This window comes from Lithobates pipiens, unplaced genomic scaffold (assembly GCF_037356315.1).
Source record: "Lithobates pipiens isolate NorthernLeopardFrog02 unplaced genomic scaffold, aLitPip1_a1.2 Scaffold_18, whole genome shotgun sequence".
NCBI classification, from domain to species: Eukaryota; Metazoa; Chordata; class Amphibia; order Anura; family Ranidae; genus Lithobates; species Lithobates pipiens.
This window is the reverse complement of record NW_027507758.1, coordinates 128,938,080-128,961,317: the sequence shown is the minus strand read 5'-3', so window position 1 is coordinate 128,961,317 and position 23,238 is coordinate 128,938,080. Positions and strand designations below refer to the sequence as shown.

General features: G+C 42.0%; 1 protein-coding gene across 1 annotated transcript in view; it reads right to left on the bottom strand.

Moving 5' to 3' along the window:
- Nucleotides 1-23,238, bottom strand: part of ACOXL (acyl-CoA oxidase like) — a 477,525-nt gene that overhangs the window by 188,653 nt on the left and 265,634 nt on the right. Inside the window, exon 13 of the mRNA XM_077486109.1 lies at nt 14,518-14,607. Within this exon, the coding sequence (XP_077342235.1) occupies nt 14,518-14,607 (90 nt within the window). The remainder of the gene's footprint in view (nt 1-14,517; nt 14,608-23,238) is intronic.

Here is a 23,238-nt window from a genome sequence, read left to right as displayed (position 1 = left end):
TAGCAAGCATGGTGCATGAACCTCCTGCTTAAGGTGTAAAAGAATGTGGGGAAGAAAAATTTCAGCAGCCTCTTCTAACACTACTTTTATATATTCCTCATTCACTTCTGTGTCTGCCTTGTCTAGGACAGGCATATTGGAATCCGACTCAGGCAGAGATGGCGGAGGTGGAGAAAGAGCGTGGAATTTTGTATCCCTGGACAAAGATGGCTGTATTAAGGCCATTAATTGTCCATGGAATTGTGACATAGATGTAGAAAATTCAGCTTTTGTCAGGCAGGTCTCTTGTTGCATGCTTTAGGTAGAACAAGAATCAGATGCAGAAATTTGTGTTAAAATTGGTTCCTGCTCCAGTGCAAGGGAAGCAACATCACTCTAAAGTTAAATGTTGTGTGGGCCTTCAGCAAAGCAAATGTTCCTTTGAGGTTTAGCCGTGACTAACTTTCTTCTGGTTTCCACCATAGCTACAGTTAAGGTACTTATGAAGTAGGGTGGAGAATATAGGGTAAGAATCTCTAGGAGTAAGCAGCAACCCGGGTGTAGAGTATCCTGTAACTAATCCTCTTGGGGAAAGGGTAATGGAATTTCCCAAGTACCTTTTAAGAGCTTTAGGCAGAAGTGGTAGTAAAATGTGCAGCCTGTGGTGTGATGTAACACCTGGTCATCCACCTGAAACAAAACTCTAAAGCCTCATACACACGATCAGATTGTTGGCCAACAACTTGTCTTGCATACAAATGGCAAGGAATTGTGGGCCAACAAATACGAACATAGTGACATATTATGTTGTTTTTCAGTTCTTTAGCACCACCCTTTGGGCTCCTTCTGATAGTTTCATGTTAGTAGAAGTATGGTGAGTGTTGATTCGCGCTTTTCATTTTGCACTTTTCATTTCGCGCTTTTCAGTGAATTTCTGAATGGCCGAATCGGAGGAGATAACGTGTTATTATTGGCCTTGGAGTTATTGCTTTGACATTATTTTTTGGTTGAATAACGATTTGATTTGGTATATTTTTTATATTTTCAGATGCATAGAATGTAATTTTTGGTTAAGTTCTATTGGCAGATAGCATGTCTAATTTTTTTTTATTTTTTTTTTTAATGCACAAAACATAAATTGTTGAGAATAATACTATGTGTTTTACTTCAAATGACAGTTTGGGAGTAGGCAATTACATTTAAAAAAAATACAATGTGAAATTGACAAGGGACAAAAACATAGTTGTATCTTTGATCTTAAAAACTACGGGACAAGAAGGTAACTCTGTTATGTCATTTTCTTTGCTTCAAGCCCGGACGCAACTACCTTCTAGAGCAGGGATCTCAAACTGGTGGCCCTCCAGCTGTTGCAAAACTACAAGTCCCATGAGGCATTGCAAGGCTAACAGTTATAAGCATGACTACCACAGGCAAAAGCATGATGGGACTTGTAGTTTTGCAACAGCTGGAGGGCCGCAAGTTTGAGACCCCTGTTCTAGAGAGTGCTTCCGTTATTTACAAATCTCCCACTTTTTACATTCAATTATAGGCCCTGGCTCTGACCTGGGCTCCAGGTCCGTATTTGAGGAAATATGCGACTCAGACCCCCACGCCCCAGGTATCATATCTCGCCTCTACTCTCACCTCACATCCCTCCCTCCCGTCCGCTACCCCACACTATGCACACCAATGGACCACTGACCTCTCGATAGAGCTAGATCGTGAAGACTGGGCCAGAATTTGGGATAATACTAGAATATCTTCTCAGAACATTGTCGCCCTCGAAGCAAACTATAAAGTCCTTATGCGATGGTATTTAGTGCCAGTCCGGATTGCCAAATTCTTACCGTCATACTCCCCAAACTGTTTCCGGAACTGTGGAGAGCGGGGCACCCACCTGCATATCTGGTGGACCTGTCCCATCGTGCATGACTTCTGGGCGACAGTGTTCCAAATGATCTCAAAATTGTTTTGAGATATTTTTAATCCCGACCCGTCGTTGGCCCTCCTCAATAACATCCCTACAGACCTCACTAAAGCACAACAGCGACTGTTCTTACAAGTTACCACAGCGGCCAAGCAAACCATCGCTAAGGCGTGGAAAAGCCCTACTTTACATATAGCCGAGGTTAAGAATAGGGTCACCCGGGCGATGATCCACAGTAAGATCGAAGCCACTATACTGGATAAGATCCCTCGTCATGTCCGAATATGGCAACGCTGGATTGATCACTTCCTACCCCCAAATTTTGATGACCACCTAATGATACCGTGATCTGCAATATTGTACCAAGGATCTAAAAAGCATATTAATGTGGGTCCGCATGGGCGGCCCAGCCACCTCCTTTCTCCCTCCTTCTTACCCTCCTCCCAAGCCTTACTTATCCTACTTGGTATTCTTCCCTTCTTTTTCTTCTTTCTTCTCCCTCCTATTGCCCCCCCCCCCCTTCGCTACACTTTCGGTTGACATGTACGTTTACCCCTAAGGTTTAGCTCTCTTGATCCTCCCAACCATACAGTGGAACTCTGTTTTATACGGTTTACTTCGGTTGAGGCTTTAACCTCTTATTGTTTGTACCTCACAAATGTACACAGTCATGAGAAATGCGCAAAGTACTTGTGTTACTGTTGAACTAATTTGTTTATGCATACCGCATTAAGCTACACCTATATTGTATTCTTTTTTCTGTACTGTACTTGTGACCAATAAAACTTTTGAAAAGAAAAACTACGGGACAATGGTGTTGTGGTAACTTGCCCAAATAAAAAAAAAAAAAAGCATAATAATATTATTTTTGATATCACTAGAAAAAAAATCCTTTCAAAATTTGTTTGCAATAACTCCATCAGTATCACCAGCAAAGCAGATTCATTATTATCCAATTAAAGCAGAAGAGATTGTGTGCTGCATTTCGAGATTTTATAATTTGTCACATCACGAATGTTAATTCTGGCTCGTCCTTGCTTCCGAGCATGTGTGTTTGTACTTTGGACGTTTGTGCGATGGACTTGTGTACACATGCTCAGAAAATCTAACATTTATCCGCCGAAATTTTTTAAAACCTGTGATCCAACATTTGTCTGCGGAAAATCCGACAGCCTGTCATCACACATTTCCGGCGTAAAATACAATCATGTGTACGAGGCTTTACGCTCCATTAACACCGGAGAGTAGCTTTTTCAGGCAGAAAGTTGTGCGATTTTACCATGATTTTTACATGATCATGACACGTTTTTCCGCAATTTTGTACAGGTCAAAAGGCCACCAATGTAAAAAGCTGAATAATGCCCAAATCTGCCTAAGTGGAGATGTGAACCATCTCAATAGAGAATAATAGATTTTTTCCCCTCCAGTGTTTTATAGCTTCAGGCTTCAAGCTACAAAATGCTCAGGTGTAAATGGGACCTAAGAGGCTGAATTTTAGCACCAAGTTTGAAAAGTGAATATATTCCAAACAAACCTGTTTTTCCAGTTACAGTTAGAGATATAGGATGACCTTTTATTACCTGCCCTTGATGCTGAACTGTATAATAAACTAGTTAAGCTAAGAGTGATTTCTCTGCAAGTTAAAAGAGGTCCATCACCATAGCACGCTAGCAAAAAACTGAGGACTCATTAAGTAGGAAAGAGTTATAGGGGATGGCCCAGGGGGTGTGACCTCAAAAGCTTTGCCAGATTAGAATCCCCCGAAGGTACAAGGCTATAACCCAAGGTCTATGAATACTTTAATAATTTCATACCGTGCTCCAATTTGTATAAACGATAAAAACAAAAACAAAAATAATAATACACTCAAATAGTGTTCAAATATGAATGTAAATTTTCAATAATAAAGTGAATACGCAATACGCGATACATCACATCCACCATTGTTTTGGAGCGCAGGTGGAACGCAGCCATTTTATGTGCTTTTTTACTGGAAAGAATTTTTATGAATAAATGGCTACACGTGGAGTTCTTTTTTCCTTTACTTATGAATTCTGTCTGGTTACATCGCTGGTGAAAGGTGGCTACATTGGCGGATACGTCTTGATTTACCTTTCTGCTCAACCAACACCTGTCATGGGTGTCTGATCAATCTGGTAAGTATGATGTTTGCCTAAAACTGGTGGAAGACGACACTTTCTACTTCCTGTCACTGAATTTATTCATCACTGTGCACTTGATTGAAGAATCGCCGGTGGTGGCTTATGGACTTTATTATTGAAAATTTACATTCATATTTGAACACTATTTGATTGTATTATTATTTTTGTTTTTATCATTTATACACATTTGAGCGCAGTATGAAATGTATTATTAATTTTCATTTCATTATTCTTGAGATGCTCTAGATTTATTTATTTGATTGGTTATATTTATAATTATTGTATTCAGGGTGTGTGGCTTAAAGGTTTCATCTTTAATTTAGTCTATGAATACTTTGCCTGTATCCTGTACTATACAATTAAGATAAAAAAATAACTAAGTGCACAGTAATACCCCTTGCACATATATCCTGCACATACTGCTTTATCCTCCACACTCTCCAGCACATACTATCACCGGTTTTACCTCTATACTACTCCCTTGCACATACTGCCCACTGGCATAGCCTCTGCAACTGCTTTCATACTCTTCACACTCCTTTTCTCAAGGCGCTGCCTACTTCTTTACTATCTGCACTCCTACACAGCACAACTGCCTGCTGTCATATCCTCCACTCTCCTCCAATGTATGTATTATGCACTGTTGTACCTTCCCCACTTCTCTCCTACACATACTGCTTGCTCTTATACCCTCTAAGACACTTATTAGGCATGGATTGTAATATCCTCCAACATGCCCACTCTAAAACGGGTATACTTTTGCTAGTTTGCACTTTATAATAGGTTGGTATAGTTAAAGTCCTATGAATTTCATTGAAAGGGATGCTTTTTTCATTATATGAATAAATAATATTTTAATTCAGTTCACTATTCCATTGTAATGTGCTTGTTCTCAAAGAAGATATGAGATATAAATACTATTTTTAATGAAAAAAATGTTGGAAACTCTAAGTTCTCAATCAACAAGTATAATAATTACACAGGGCGCAATGACTCATACAGACCTTCCACAATATTTGCATAAAAGTCAAACAACACAAAGGACCTCTGACATTTTTTTTTAATACCACTTCAAAAGCAAAATTATGCTGTCACTATTATGTGGTAAATTAGCCTCAAGACTGTTAGATTCTGACGTATATATTTTAAAGCTACGTGGTTCTATTTTTTGTTTTTGTAATTTGTTTGCAGTACAACGTGTATAGAACGCTGGGTTTGGTTTACTATAGGTGTAGAGACTTTGCAAAAGTGAATGTCCCCTTAGTAAATAAGGTGAAGCTGTGTTTACTTTAAATAGCCAATCATGTGCTGCACCTTGCTCAGTAAACTAAAGCCTGGTACACACCATCAGATTTTTTTTTTTTATTCAACATTGGGTAGTTAGTACAGAAAGCTCTTCAGTTTTTTTCCCCCACCGATCTATTGTGTTCCGACAGGGGGACTGCCCCCACCAGAACACAGCGGTCAGCACTCGCAGCCATTGGCTGAGAGACCTGATCAGATACGAATCTACAGATGTTTTTTTGGCATGCCCCTTTGACAGAAGCCGGATGTTTGGCTGGCCTCTGTCAGACAGGCTGCCGTACACAGGGGCCGAATGTCGGCTAGTTTCTGTTCAACTGGCCGATATTAGGCCCGTGTGTACCGGGTTTAAGTGATCACTTTCGTTGAAATGTGAACATACATTTTCAAACATGAACATTCACTTTTTATAAGTAAACTGTCCCAACTTCATTAGTAAATTTAACCTAATGACCTAAAATTGGGATCTGTTTTCTATTATAATATTCAAAAATAAATACGTTTAGGACAATTCAAAAGTAAATAGCCAAAACTCCAGACCTTGTTGTAAGCAGGTGGACCTATTTTTATACTTCTCAGTGACTCCTGTTTGCTTTTTCTATTCTTAGCATGTGTTACATTATCATGAATGTAGCTGTAGGAGTTTAGTCTCCTTTTCCTGCAACTGGAAGTGAGACTCCAGAAGGGGTGGAGAAAGACAGGATTCTTCTTGGAATATCATATTGTTAAAATGTACAAGAGTTAAAATTCCAGTGGGTAAGTAAACCCACCGATGCACACCCGTAACCACACCAGCATCCCGATTTGGAGTCCTCCCTGTTTTTCCAGCTCTGCTCCTGCTTCACAACTTCTCCTGCTACAATGTCAATAATATTTTGTAAAAAAATCTAACAATCAGAGGTATATTCCTTGTAAGTTTTGCGGATCACTAATTTCAACTTCAGAATCTTGGAGAGATATAAAGCAGGCCATAAACATTAGAAGGAATTCATCAGACTTGCGCCAGTTTATTAGGATGGAAACAATAACACTGATCCTCAATCAGTACAGTCTGCAATGTACCCACCCATATAGCTAAGGGGAGATTAGGGTTAATGGACAGAAAATCTAAAAATGAGGAGTTTTGGGTATTAGTTTGAAGTCCACTTTGGGCTATAGAGAAGCCAATTTTTATAGCTGTAGAGTGCTTACAAGGTGTCTACCTGTACAAGATAAAAATTGTGAGAGGGCAAGCTTCTTATTGCAGAAGAGGCATATTGTAAAAACTTCCTTACTAGCTTGGTGCATTCATACGGGTGTTAGCTCATCCTGGTACTGAAGCAAGTCATATATATATATATATATATATATATATATATATATATATATATTCCTGCCAAGTATTTACTGCTATTTGTGTCCCTACTAGGGAGATTCACCCTTTCAATTTGTCCTGGTGACCATCACTGAAAGTGTACATTTGAGTGGTCACTAGAACAGGAATAGACCACTGGGGATACTAGTTTTGGTGACCTTGGTGACTGATCAAAGTTATCCTCTTACTTTTCGTAGTGGCTGAGAAGTCAACGGGAATCCCCCCGAAAATTGACAGAGGTTATAAACCTCCTTTACTCTATCCAAAATGAAATAAATCAAAAATTTTGACTTACTTGTGTGATATCCTTATCATAGAGTACTATACAGGACACAGAACCATATTCATAGATCAAAAATGATATGCTGCTACATTCAGGTAACTGGACACCGTCAAAAAACTATCGCTAGGGCTGCCCCCAGGATGGACCCATATAACCCCACCCACTCCATGAGACTTTCTTTTTTAACAAGCAAAAAGGAGTGGTCAAGGTACAATGGGGAGGGACCTGTGTCCTGTACTGTATTCCAAGATAAAGAATTGACAGGTAAGCCAAATTTCTTAGTATCCTAATCAGTACAGGACATAGGACTTGCATTCATAGACCTTGGGACATATCCAGGCAATACAACCAAGGTGTGGACAACATAGCAACATTGAACTTCCAACAAAAAATTATTAAAATAACAGCTTGAAGCACCCTGCAACCTTAATTAAGTCAGCTGAGGCCTGAACACCCACCTGGTAGAACATGGAGAATGTTTTACCTGAGGACCAGGTGGCAGCCTTGCAAATCTAAGACACAGATGCTTGTTTTGGAAAAAAACAGGAGTCATCAACAGCCCTGGTAGATTGAGCTCTGATTGGAAAGGGAGGAACTCTTTCCTTAATATATATATATATATATATCCTTTTTTGAGCTTCTTATATACAACCATATACAAGGATTCCTGTGGATGGTGGTGGATTGAATGACATCCGTATACAGCAGAGGGGAACAACACTTCTGACATATCTTACCCTGTTTAAAGGGGAAAGCATAAGACCTTTGATTTTTATTGGATAAAGCCACAAATTGAGACTATTGGAATGTTGGTGATGGGTTTAGCACAATACAAGTTGGAGTGATTCATAAAAACATTGCAGAAAGAATTTATGCACAAGTGGAAGAAAATATTAATGGATGTAAACATTGATAATTCAAGTATATTCTTTAATATTATTTGCTGTTCAACAGAAGCTAGTCTAAGGGTCCTTTCACACGGGGCGGATCAGTTCTGATCCGCCCCGTGGATATCCGTTTGCTCAGCGGGGATCACTCCGTCGATCCCCGCTGAGCAGGGAGATGACAGGTCTGTCTCTGCACACTGCGCAGGGACGGACCTGTCACAGCGCCGCTCTCCCCTATGGGAGATCGGATGACGACGGACCGCAGTGCCCGTCGTCACCCGATCCGATGACGGATGGAAAAATAGCTTTTTCCTCCGTTACACTTTTTCGGATCGGAGCGGGTCGGATGTCAGCGGACTTGTCACCGCTGACATCCGACGCTCCATAGAGCTCTATGGAGCACCCGTTCAGGTCCGCCTGAAAAACTGACAGGCGGGCCTGAACGGGACGTCAGTGTGAAAGGGGCCTAAAGGACCGGCATCGGTCAAACCGTCCTGCTGGAAAACCAGCAAACGATCAGCACATGCAGCCAGTGGCTGCAGCGCAGATCAGTGTATTCTGACTGAGCCATGACTGATAAGAGAGAAATTTAGCCCATTTTGCCCTAAGTGTCTAAAACCCTGAACCCCTATGTCTAATGCAGACTTTAGGGAAACTAAAAATACTACAGCAGTCTGCAAGTAAACCAGCCCATCGATGGCTCGATTTCCATTCCTTCCACCATGGGCGGAGTACTCAACGCCCCCATCGACACTGACTGTGTTGATGGGGGCATGCCTTCCACAGAGCTATTGTGTTCTGCCAGCAGGAAGGCACAGGGAGTCCTCTAGGCCGGCAAGAACATAATGATTACTGCTATCAGCTATAGCTGTTAATGTAAAAAACCGACAGGCCGGTTGTACTGAAGTCAATCGATGGATCGAATCGTGGTCGGTCCCTGTCCTAGCTTAACTTATAAACATGAAACTAATGACCAGCTTTAGGTGGGCTGGCTCTTTATGTTTTCATGTAGGTCAAACTCACTAAGTGTCCAGTAATAATATTTTTTTTTGCTATGATCTAAATCTGGCACTATACCTAAAGGATACCTTCTTAAAACCAGTATTGGGTAAAGGGGAATACATAAGATGGTATTACTTGTTCACGCCAAATGTGCTATTATGTACATGGAGCAGTATGTACACACCCCTTGGGATATTTATGTAGCTCTGCTTTCTTCCTGTATTCATTTAGTTTGGGTATGCAAATGTAACAAAATGTCCTGCTTTTTTAGTTGTAAGCACTAAATGCTGTGTAAAATGTACATCCTTCCCTGTTTACTAAAGCCACAAATTAATTGCCTACAACAGCAAAACGATTCGCATGTTGACAATACTCCTTTAGCACAAATTCCATGGCCTTGGCATGCAAAGGTTGTACACAGTCATCCTTACAGCCTGTCTGAGAATATTTTAATGTTAATTTATCAATTCTATAGCTTTCAATTGGTAAATGTTGATATTTTCTCAAAACCCATGAAACCTCACATGCACTCTATCGGTATTAACCATCTATGTCAACAAAATAATTTTTTTTCAAAATAACGAATTTACTGATAAGTATTTATTAATTTAGTTTTATCTGTGTAACACGGCAGAGCAATTGGAACAAAGTCTAACAAGATACAACATGCAGTAATAGCTATAAATAATTGCGGCATGTCAGAAATTCTAAATAAAAGGGCGATTCATTCTAAATACCTGTAGTGTCTTAATGTCTGTATTACTTATAGTTTGTGGGGACAATAATTAGCTTTAGAAAAAGGGGAACAAAGGGTGCAAGGACAATGGAGGCCAAGTGATAGGCAAGGTACCACCCTCCATCACATGTCTTCTGACAAATCTTTATGAGAACTCAAAACTCCCCAATCAGTACACAGGAAACAACCTCAACCAACATGCTCACAAGTAATATCCAAGCTGCAACAACACACAAATTACAGGCTGGTGACAATCCTTGTTCTTGACATCTACTCATTATGTGTTCAACCAGGCTGGGCACACAGGCTTTTGCAGATCAAACACAACGCTCTCACTAGAAGATATGGGTTAGCTATATCAGGCAATAAAGCTTACAGAGCTAGGCCTCATTTTCACATGTGTCGTGCCCTCTAAGGCCCCTTTCACACGGGCGGATTGAATTATGCTTTTAGCTGCGGATTTTATAGTTTACTACCGCAGCTAAAAGCACACAATGCTTTCCTATGGCCCCATTCACACACTGCGTTTAACTGCGATTTAGTTACATGCGGTTTGGTGCGGACAGAAAAAATAGAATTGACTGCATCCAGAAGCGATTTAGCGCAGCTATCTGCACATGACCGCAGGTAATCGCAGTGTACTATTTCACCTGCGGATAGCAACGTGAGAAAAAAAAAAAAAAGATATAGATGGAAATAGATGGTTTGAAATGCAGAGGACCAAAATGCATCATGGGTAGATTCTAGGGACCCAAGAAAAAGCAATAAAAAAAGGGTTGCTATGGGAATTACTACCGCAGCTAAACGCAACCGCATGTAATCACACTGTACAAATGCAGCTGATCGCAGTGCCTGGAGTCTTGAATTTCACAGATCAAATTATATGCATTTAACTGCGGCAGAACAGCTGTCCGTGTGAAAGGGGCCTAAAAACCAATCCGCATGGAGGGCAGTTGGCAGGGAGCTTGATGGTGACACGTCACCTCCTGGACATCTTTTTTGCCCATTGAAAGCTTGCTGTTCCACAATCCTGTGTATCAGAATCAGTTGCAAAGGAGTCCCATTTACAGTGGTGTGAAAAAGTGTTTGCCCCCTTCCTCATTTCCTGTTCCTTTGCATGTTTGTCACACTTAAGTGTTTCGGGAAAACATCAAACCAATTTAAACAATAGTCAATGACAACACAAGTAAACACAAAATGCAATTTGTAAATGAAGGTGTTTATTATTAAAGGTGAAAAAAAAAAAAAAACCATCATGGCCCTGTGTGAAAAAGTGATTGCCCCTCTTGTTAAAACATACTATAACTGTGGTTGTCCACACCTGAGTTCAATTTCTCTAGCCACACCCAGGCCTGATTATTGCCACACCTGTTCACAATCAAGGCATCACTTAAATAGGAGCTGCTTGACACAGTAAGGTCCACCAGAAGATCCTTTAAAAGCTACACATCATGCCGAGACCCAAAGAAATTCAGGAACAATTGAGAAAGAAAGTAATTGAGATCTATCAGTCTGGAAAGGGTTATAAAGCCATTTCCAAAGCTTTGGGAATCCAGCGAACCACAGTGAGAGCCATTATCCACAAATGGCGAAGACATGGAACAGTGGTGAACCTTCCCAGGAGTGGCCGGCCGCCCAAAATTACCCCAAGAGCGTAGCGACGACTCATCCAAGAGGCCACAAAAGACCCCACAACAAAGTCCAAGGAACTGCAGGCCTCACTTGCCTCAGTTAAGGTCAGCGTTCATGCCTCCACCATCAGGAAAAGACTGGGCAAAAATGGCCTGCATGGCAGAGTTCCAAGGAGAAAACCACTGCTGAGCAAAAAGAACATCAAAGCTCGTCTCAATTTCTCCACAACACATCTTGATGATCCCCAAGACTTTTGGGACAACATTCTGTGGACCGATGAGACAAAAGTGGAACTCTTTGGAAGGTGTGTGTCCAAGTATATCTGGCGTAGAAGGAACACTGCATTTCATAAAAAGAACATTATACCAACAGTAAAATATGGTGGTGGTAGTGTGATGGTCTGGGGCTGTTTTGCTGCTTCAGGACCTGGAAGACTTGCCGTGATAAAAGGAACTATGAATTCTGCTGCCTACCAAGAGATCCTGAAGGAGAATGTCCGACCATCTGTTCGTGTACTCAAGCTGAAACGAACTTGGGTTCTGCAGCATCCTATTGAGATGTTGTGGTATGACCTTAAAAAGGCCGTTCATGCTCGAAAACCCTCTAATGTAACTGAATTAGGACAATTCTGCAAAGATGAGTGGGCCAAAATTCCTCCAGGACGCTGTAAAAGCCTCATTGCACATTATCGCAAACGCTTGGTTGCAGTTGTTGCTGCTAAGGGTGGCCCAACCAGTTATTAGGTTTAGGGGGCAATCACTTTTTCACACAGGGCCATGATGGTTTGGATTTTTTTTCACCTTTAATAATAAACACCTTCATTTACAAATTGCATTTTGTGTTTACTTGTGTTGTCCTTGACTATTGTTTAAATTGGTTTGATGTTCCGAAACACTTAAGTGTGACAAACATGCAAAGGAACAGGAAATGAGGAAGGGGGCAAACACTTTTTCACACCACTGTACTTGAATGGGTATTGTTTGATTGGCATTACCACCTACCGAATGCAAGGGATGTTTTTTTTTATATTCTTTATTTGAAGAACAAGGCCATAAGTGCTTGGTGGTGCCACTCCAGGCTGAGGTGTAGAGCCCCATTGGCACTCAGGATAGTAGGGATACAGGCTTAAAAAAGTTATCCAATGAGCAATGACCATCTTAGCATGAAACTGCCATTCACCATAGCCGATCCTAGTATGGGTGTATACATGTAAAAGCCTCAGTCAAAGCCATTCCTCGCCCATTGCCCACGACATGTTTTGCTCCACCCACCAGGACTTAATCAAAGGGGTTAGCGGCAGTTTCAAGTTAAAAACTTTATTAAAACAAGTTTCACACAGACAGGAAGCAAGTTACAGGGCTCTAAGATATATGTGTCAGGGCAGTCTACAATGACGGAGGAACAAAACAATCATAGTACCTGGTAAACAGCACTCTGTATATACACCACTGCAGACATAACTTAACAGTGACAACCAGTCAGAGCCATGTCTTTCCCTTCTGAGCAATTTCCTCATTAAATAGAAACAAAAAAAAAAGCAAAACCACCATCTATGAGACCTCTGAGAGAGCAAACACGGAATCATACAAGAAAATAGGAAAGGAGAAGAGAGAGAGAGAGAGAGAGAGAGAGAGAGAGAGAGAGAGAGAGAGAGAGAGAGAGAAGAAAAAATATGGGGGGAGGGAAGATATGTGGACAGAAGAGGGAGGAGGGGCAGGGTTGTTATGTGGATCTTGGAACCTACCCCTCCATTACGAGGACTGAGCCATATTCCTCAGAACAAGAAATACAGAGATCAGTAGAATCACTTCCGTATACATTTTTATTCTTCGCCCTTTAGGGCTGCAATGGTACTTTCCATAGAGTGGACCTCTACCACTTTCTTATCTCTACCAGCCTTTTTTACCCCCCACCCCCGCTGCCAGTGTAAATTAACCCTTAGTTCAAACACCCATTTGCAGTCTCTTCAGATTTGTGTATTATTTAGAGCAGTGTTTCTCAACCTCAGTTCTCAAGTACCCCCAACAGGCCATGTTTGCAGGTTTTCCTTTATCTTGCACAGGTGCTTTAAAGCAGAGTCAATGGCTTGGTATTTTGGACAGCTATTTTATCTAAGAGAAATTCACAAAACATGGCCTGTTGGGGTACTTGAGAACCTGAGGTTGAGAACCACGGCTTTACAGCACTCAAAAAACATGCTCCCGTGGTTGAATGGAACACATGGATTATACCCCTAAACATAAAAGTAACTCCTCAAATAGTAAGAGTAATGGTTTTATCTGTTCTGCTTTGTAAAGAGACCAAATTTGATGCTTCATGCCTAGCAGAACCAGTACCACCAAATTGTTAATAAATCTCCCAAATTCTACAATAACATCTCATCTGTGCAACCAGGCTTTTGTGCACTGTACATTATAGAAGTTATGGGTTATTTGAATTTCCCGCACATTCAGAGATTGAAATACACACAACTGTCTCAAAAAAGACTAGTTGGAAACATTACATGTAGATTGCGCAATTTGGATGCAGTTGCATAGATTTGTGTTCAGCAAGAACATCTAACTGAAAATTAAACATTTCTCCTTTCAATGCTGTAGTACTAAAAGCTCCCTCCTTTATATTCCAAATTACAAGAGAATTTTAGCATCTTTTTTCCAAGAATCATACTTACCTAGGTGGATGCAGCATTGGTCCAAATCTGCATGTCTCCTGCCGGCTCTCTAAGGCTGAGAACCAAATGATCACACACAGCTGATCGTGGGGTATTCAGAGCTGCGTGAGCAGAGCGCTAGTGACTGTCAGTCACTGCTGTCTGCTCTGCCCCCTTCGCTCACTGGAGTGCTGGGTTGTGGAGTGGCTGGCTTATGCTCAGCCTCCCTGAGAGGCTGAGACGGGAGCTGGTTCAGGCATGTGGGTGGATCCTGACCATATGGTTACGATATTTCCCCATTCTGGACCGGCTCTGTGAGATCAGCTGACAGCGGGATTCAGCCGATATCTCCTGAAAACAGGTCACAGGAGTGCAGAACGAACTGCACTCCTGTGATCCGCAGGAGTACAGCCAAACGAGCTTTGGATGTACTTCTCCATTAACTCCACCCCGACAAACCTGTGCTGTGATGTTAAGAGTTTATGTAGATAAGTAAAAACATGATCCAGAGTTACTTACTCCTTGCTGGCTCAAGACACTTTATATGACATAAGTGAACATTCAAAAATCACAAAGCACCAGTAATAAAGGCAAATCATTCACCTGTAGCATAACAACGTTGTCACCTTCAAATGTGACAAAGACATCAGAGTCACATTTCAAACCTGGTATTCGGTTTTCCATCATAAAGCCCTGTAAAAAAATAAAAAAAAAATAAAAAAGGAAGGGTCAGCCAATTTTTAGTGAAGAGTTTCACAGGGAATAACACTTTAGGTGATGCAAAAGTTGTAAATGTATTTAAAGGTACTTATATCATACTCAACCTCAACACAATCCCAAAAATAGAAAGAACATGAGTACATATTGAAGATTATTATTGTAATCTTTCCCATACAGTCATTTCATTTATGCAATTCACATTTTACATGCTTGTTGTACCATATTAACTTTACTGCATAACAAATCTTGTGTTTATCTGCATTTTACCAGAGTAGCTCAGCCACACTGAACAACAACTGCTGAGTAAGGCTGCATTCACACCTGAGCGTTTCAAAGTCATTTTATCGCAATTTTGCTGCGTTTTTGCTGCAATTATGTTGAGGTCACCAATGTAAAAAGGCAGAAAAATGCTTGTGATCTGCCCCAAAGAAGCTCATATTCTTTTCTGAGCTTAGGGCGTTTTTCAAGCGTTTTGCTTCAGGTGACAAAACGCTCAGATGTGAACAGGTGCCATTGAAATGAATAGGATATTGCTTGTTGGCCGTTTTTCAGATGTTTTTTCTGGCATTTTATAAGCTTTTTATGAGTGGAAAACACTCAGGTTTGAATGCAGCCTTAAAATCTTAGCCATCGAATGCATTCTTTTCAAACATCTGACTGTGATTAGTAAATAAAAAAAAAAAGATGATAAAAGAAGCCCTATACAACTCATTCTATCAATACTTACCATTTCTTTTAAAAGAAAAACATCTTGGATCTCTTATGGGAGCTATTAAAATTATATTTTAGGTATCTATCCGATGATCCCTGAAAGGGGATTCTGTTTTTTTTTTTGTTTTTTTTTTATCTTTTAAAAAGCGTTTTTTTTGAGTATAAACCTATGATTATCCCAAGCATGTCCCTCTTGTCATGTACGGTTGGCTAACTCACTACCTCTGTTCAAGTATGTTCCAAGCATAAACTACTCTTTTTGTAAAATACTCTCTAAGGTTAGTATTGAACTTTTCCCCTGCTAGTTTGAGGTCATGTCCGCAAGTTCTTAATCTTAGCTTTATATTTAAAATACTGCCCTCCTGAACTTTATTCCCCCCTAATGTACTTAAAGGATTCAATCACATGCCTCCTTTCCCTTGCTTCAAGACTGTACATAATTGCTTGCAGTCTCTCCTGATATGTTTTATTCCTTAGATCTTTCACAATTTTTTTTTTACCTGTCTTTGGACTGATTCTTATCAATATCTTTTTGTAAGTGAGATGTCCAGAACTGGACACAGTATTCTAAATTAGGTTTAACAAAAAAACTATATAAGGAAATCAGGACCTCCTTTCTCCTGCTGATTATGCCTCTAGCGATCCATTCTAGTCCTATTTGCTTTACCCACTGCTAGGTCAAAATCTCTGCTCATTTTCCTATCTGATGAAATAAGCACCATTAAATCTTTTTTTCCCCATAGTACTTTTGGTCAATATTGTATTCCCAACATTGTACTCTATCAGAGGTTTATTTTTCTATCTAAAACTGTATCAATTGTTCTGCAGAAATCAAGATATGCTATATCTGCTAATCAGTTAATGGTCCAACAACTATACCTCAATATAGTTGTGGATTCCGGTAACTGGCTGCTGCTGTGATTACATGATCCCAATGTAAACATACAGTGCTCAGCATAAATTAGTACACACCTTTTGAAAAGAAAGATTTTAATCAATATCTCAATGAATACAAGAACAATTTCCAAAATTATGACAGAACTAAAAGTTTTATAGAACATTTGTTTAGCTCATTACATGAAAATAAGGTGAATATTATAACTTAGATTACAAAATCTTCAGTTTTACTCAAATTAGTGGAAGCAAAAATAAATACATCCCACAACAAAAACTACTGTATCTAGTATTTTGTATGACCTCCATGATTTGTAAGGACAGCAACAAATCTTCTAGGCATGGAATGAACAAGTTGGCACCATATTACAACAGCTATCTTTTTCCATTCTTCACAAACGACTTTTTTTAGAGCCCAAGTGCTGGATGAAGAGTGATGCTCAACTTGTCTCTTCAGAATTCCCCATAGACGTTTGATTGGGTTCAGATCAGGAGTCACTGAATCATTTTCACCCCGTTCTTTAGAAATGCAACAGTGGCCTTAGATGTGTGTTTTTGATCATTGTCAGGTTTGAAAAATGCACGACCACCAAGGGCACAGAGTGATGGTAGCATCTTCTCTTTAAGTATAGAGCAGTACATCCGTGAATTCATGATACCATCAACGAAATGCAGCCCCCTGACACCATGAAGCTCCACAGGAGAACACTGCCATCAGCATGTTTCACTGTAGGCATCTTGCATTTTTTATTTTGCTCCTCCCCTTTGAGCCATACAGTTTTGAAGCTATCAGTTCCAAAAAATGTTCATCTTGGTCTCATCACTCCAGTAGTAGTAGTAGTAGTACAGACTCTCCATAGTCTTCTTTTTCAGCATAAATTACACAATAATTTCCTGATTACCTATCACACTTTTGAAGGTCCTGGAGCACCAGGACAATGGAAACACCCCAACGTATATTCTATCAGGCATGGGCTGGTGACAGGTACTTGGGTACTATGATGTGCTGGTGACAGGTACTCGGGTACTATGATGTGCTGGTGACAGGTACTCGGGTACTCTGATGGGCTGGTGACAGGTACTCTGATGGGCTGGTGACAGGTACTCTGATGGGCTGGTGACAGGTACTCTGATGGGCTGGTGACAGGTACTCTGATGGGCTGGTGACAGGTACTCTGATGGGCTGGTGACAGGTACTCTGATGGGCTGGTGACAGGTACTCTCATGGGCTGGTGACAGGTACTCTCATGGGCTGGTGACAGGTCTTCCTTATTTGGGGGGAGATTGGGCACTGTACTGTACATTATTCCATCCAGGTCTCCTCTTCACACACTGAAGAGAAGAACCCGGAAACGGCACTGCAGTTGTTCATTGACGTTCATGAGCGGCTGTGTTGGACACAGCCGGTCACGAGGTAAAGAGTCAATTTCATTGGCTCTTTACCCCGATCGAGGAAGGGCTGTGTCTGAGGGACACGCCTCACCCCCCATCGCCGCTCTATGCGACCCCGGGGGCACACATTAGCGGCGATCAGGAGCACAATACATGTGGCTAGCTGTGATTGGACACAGTCAGTCACATGGTAATGAGCCAATTCCGAGGGACACGCCTCATCCCCGGTCGCCTCGCAGTGTGCCCCCGGAGGGAGGGGGTGCATGAGCAGCGGTCAAGAGAAGAATATATAAGACCGGCTGTAATTGGACACAGCCAGTCACGTGGTAGAGAGGCTCCTTACCCTCATTAGGGATAAGCTGTGTCCGAGGGACACACCTCACCCCCGATCGCCATGCTGCCAGACCTCGGCGGGCGCAGGAGCTGTGAGAACTGGAGGACGTCATATGACATCCACCCGGGATGGGAGAATGTTCCTGCCGGCGTCATTTGTCTATGGCCTGGTAAGGAAGTAGTTAATAAAGACCAATTTTGGTTGTGAAAAAAAAAGGTAACAAAAACATTACCTACTAGCAACATTGTAGAGATTTTTACAGGGGGGAAAATGGACTACTCCACATGTAAATTAGGACATAATGCATGGAAATCCTGTCTTACTATAGCTATGCTGGAGTTTTCTAGAGGGAACCAATTTTTACCCATCATGGTGGGCATACCCTGAAGGGGTTCCAGGGTCTGGCACATTGGAATGGACTATGGCCCAGGACCTGTACAGCATCCTGCTGCTAAAAACACTCATTGCACCAATATATCTTCGCCCCTCTCCAACATTAATATCAGAAGAATCTTCAGGAATTGGAACACACCAAAGGCTGAGTCACACTGGACCTGTAACACTCTCTAGAAAACAAACCAGAACACACCAGAAAGTGCCATAAGCAGAGCTCAGTGCCTTAAAATCACATTACAGGCAAACCCTGCTGTCTTCAGTCTTGTGGGGCCTTGGTATGGCCTCCAAGGCTGCGCTGAGGACAAGTCAACCAGCCCAGATAGTTGCTGTATGAGACTAGCTTCAAGTTGCAGTCCATGCTAAAACTAAAATGCCTGCATCTATAGCCACCAACATTCTAACAATAACCTCTCTAGCCCTAAAGAAAAACTCGCTATACATACTTTTTCTGCAGGCGATATGACCAGATCACCAGTGGCGGAAGCTCTGATCCCACACTGAGCTGTCAGACACAGCTTCGCTGTGTGGGTGGGTGCAGAGATCACGTCTGTCAACGGAAGCCCCATAGTAAGTCTATGGGTGACGTCACTTCCCATTCATTTCACAGCCGTTGTCAGACGTGTACTCAGCACAGCTTCTGGCACTGTATATCGGGTCAGATTGCTGGCAGAAAAGGTATGAATAGTTTTTATTTTCAGGGCTAAAGAGGTTAGTGTTAGAAAGTTGGTGGCTATAGATGCAGGGATCTTAGTTGTATCATGAACTTCCACTTTAAGCAGCATACAGAAGTCTTGACTGAGGAGATTAAAATACCCACAAATTCTTAAGAACATGGATGGAATCGTAAAATAAATTTTAAAAGATAGATAGGGAGAAAAAGTCCAACTTCCTATTACACTAGCAAAACAACCGAGGCATGATGGATAAGAGCAGGGTTATGGTGAGCAGTTCCTCAATGAAGGATAAAAAAAAACTTTGTTTACACTTTTTAACAGTATAGAGAGGCAGAAGGTAAAGAAGATAATCGAAATCCCCAAAATATTTAGATTATCCTCCTTTGTTGTCATTCAGTTAATTCAAATTGGTAATTGGGCTTATGCTACTTTCCAGGGCCATTGCAGGAGCACTACCAAAAATTCTGCCCAAGCAAAAATCATCATAAAAAGGTAGCCATATACATAGTAAACTATAAATAAATGTGTTTATCCATGTTTTCCGTGTTCCGTGTTCCGTGTTCCTAATTAAATACAAATGATTGGCAAATGGTGAAAGCCCGATTAAAAAAAATAAGGCCACAAAATTATAAGACAAAAGAACCTACCACTTATTTTTTACAAAATTTACAACAGGAGAATACTGAGCGAATAATTTCTATGCTTTTCCTCCACACAGATGTTTTGAAAGAATATTTTATTAGTTAAAATACACCGCAAAACCCAAAATGAACAGGACGTGCATAAGGAGGTGAGGCATAACCAGCTGTGTGTTATGTTGTGGAGTGGAAAATTTGAGGATAAGCAGCACTGTCACGTGAGTGCGGCAGGTTTTGGCATTTCAAATAAACAATAAAATAAATCTATAAACAGAGTTGGGGAAAAATAAAAGTCAAGTAAATTGCACTAGTGTCCGTTCCAGGAAAATTCATATTTAGAGGAACTTAACTTTTAATGTGTTTGACTCTCTACTTCCCCACTAACTTTATTATGTATTTTAAAAAAAAAGAATAACTAACCACACTGAAACTGATTAAAGAGTACCTATTTGGATTCTGGAAAGTACAACTGCTTTCAATATTTACCCATTTTGATAACCTGCATAGCACAACAAGCCCAAGAAATTAAGTTAAAACAATTTGATGAAATTTTTACGACAAGCAAATCCAAAGAAGCTCTGCTGTGTAGTGAAAAGCTGTCAAGATCATACACATCAATACATCTAAATTACATCTATATATTTGGAGAAGCTGGGTCATTAACTTAAAATGTTACAAAACCCTCAACAGTAAAATCAGTCTGTGGAACCTAAGGAGTTAATCCCGTGCATTGTGTTAAAAGGCTGTTCAATCCTATCTTCTCTGATCATCTTCTTCCACTGACTCCAATATATCTCCTGATATTTACAGAGCCATGGGACAGGCTGCACATGCTCAGTTTGGTTTCTTGTGTATTCCTAGAGAGTTTTTTTTCTTTCTTGGGAGAGTCCATGTGATCAGCACAGGGCCAATCAGCACTGTCCAGACAGAGTCAGGGGTCCTGGCATTCTCATAGGACAATTGTGGGAGAATGGAAACTCCTCCTACAAGCTTTAACCAAACACTCATAGAAGTCACAAGACTGATCTAACTGCTAATGAAAAAATGTATTTAGCAGTTCATATTTACTAAAATAATAGGATTTTCGTACTCACCGTAAAATCCTTTTCTCTGTAATTCACCGACCGACACAGCTCCTCTCTGTAACTAAATGGGTTTGTTAGCCTGCCATTAGGAGAACTAGGCAAAAATTGTAACAATACACAGAACTTTAGTCCTGCCCCGTGGGGCGGACCCTGTGCTAACAACCCTCCCCAGTCCCAGGCAGAACTCAGTACATCAACAAGCAGTATAACGTAGAGAAAAGGAGGGGTGGGTGCTGTGTCGGTCGGTGAATTACAGAGAAAAGGATTTTACGGTGAGTACAAAAATCCTATTTTCTCTTCTATTCACTGACCAACACAGCTCCTCTCTGTAAATAAATGGGACGTCCCCAAGCAGTGAAAAAGGAGGGGTGGGAAAAAACAGCATTAAAACTTCATCCACCATGGCAAGTGGGAACTAGTGAAACTAAACCCACAAAAAAACAGCAGTGTACGGAAAAACACACCGCCATAACTGGGCATTCTCAACAGGAGAGATCCCCAACACCGCAACCTTTTGCAGAAGTAATGCAACAGTGCATTAACAAAAAGTACTGCGTTTTTATCGAAAAAACAGGAAAAAAATCTCAATGGCAACTACACGGCCATCTGCAAAACTTTTGCGGCCAATACAGTCATCAGCCGAAGCACTGACGTCTACCCTGTAGAACTTGGTAAACGCATGGACAGACGACCAGGTCGCCGCCTTACACACCTGAGCGACAAACGCTTGGTGTCGGAAGGCCCAAGACGTTCCGATAGCTCTTGTAGAGTGGGCCGTGACTGGAAAGGAGGGCAACTGCCCCTTCAAGGCGTAGGCTTGGACTATAATCTGTCTGATCCACCTGGAAATGGTGGCCGACGAGACCGCCATACCCTTCTTTGGACCAGCCACCGAAACAAACAGTGAGTCTGACTTCCAAAAGGGAGCCGCGGCAGACAAGTACACCTTCAGAGCCCTAACCACATCGAGAACATGAAGGGCCACCTCCTTGGGGTGCTTTGGCTTAGGACACAACGATGGTAATACAATGTCCTCATTGATATGAAACGCCGAAACCACCTTCGGTAGAAAGGACGGTTGCGGACGCAACACCACCTTATCCCTGTGGATGACCAGATAAGGCGACTTGCATGACAAGGCCGCCAATTCCGAAACCCTCCTAGCCGATGTGATGGCCACTAGAAAGACCACCTTCTGTGAAAGGGTCAACAGGGGAACCTCCTTGGTGTTTTTAAAACGGCGGCTTTTGAAGCACCGACAACACCAGGTTCAAATCCCATGGGGGTAAAGGCGGACGCACCGGAGGGACTACATGTCGCACCCCCTGAACGAAGGTACTCACTAATGAGTGAGACGTCAGGGGTCGCTGAAAAAAAAAAAAACAGCCAAGGCTGAAATTTGCCCCTTAATGGTGCTTAACGCCAACTTCTGGTCTACTCCGTGCTGAAGAAACAGCAGGACCCTGGATATAGCAAAGGAGAGCGAATGCCGTCCTTTCTCCTCACACATGGAGATGTAGGCCTTCCAGGTATGATGGTTATATACCTTCCGTGAAGAAGATTTCCGCGCCCGCAGCATAGATGGGATCACCGAGTCCGACAGACCCCGGTTCCTCAGCACCTGGCTCTCAATAGCCATGCCGTTAAAGCCAGCGATGGTAAAGCAGGGTGAAAGATTGGACCTTGAGACAGGAGGTCCTCTCGCAGTGGTAGTCGCCAGGGAGCGTCTGCCACCAGACGCACCAGGTCTGCGTACCAGGGCCACTGAGGCCAATCTGGGGCAACCAGGATTACTGGAATCCCCTCGGCTTCCACTCTGCGAAGCAGACGTGGCAACAGTTTTAGTGGAGGAAAGGCGTAGATCAGCTGGTACTGAGCCCACGGAGCCACCAGCGCGTCTGACGCGTCTGCCCACGGATCTCTTGTCCTGGACACGAATCTCTGCACCTTCCGATTGAGACGGGAGGCCAATAGATACACATCTGGTGTGCCCCATTTCAGGCACAACAGCCTGAATATCTCCGGATGCAACGCCCATTCTCCTGGGTCCAGCATCTGACGACTCCGCCTGCCAATTTTCCACCCCGGGATATAAATAGCTGACAGGGCCGGAACGTGTCGATCTGCCCACCGAAGTATGTGAGCGACCTCCCGAGCAGCGGCTGAGCTTCTTGTTCCCCCTTGGCGATTTATATATGCGTTGTCGGACCGTATCCTGGTCGGACATCCTTGGAGACACGTCAACCACGTGTGGAGGCACAGCCTGATCGCTCTCAATTCGAGCAGATTGATCAGCAACCTGGATTCGTCCGTCGACCAGAGGCCCTGAGCCGACTGAATCACCATCACTCCACCCCAGCCTGAGAGACTGGCGTCTGTAGTGATCACCGTCCATTTCAGAGGAAGGAACGAATTCCCGGACTGAATCATCGGGGACCTCAACCACCAGATCAGAGAGTGCCTGACTGGTTGGCTCACCT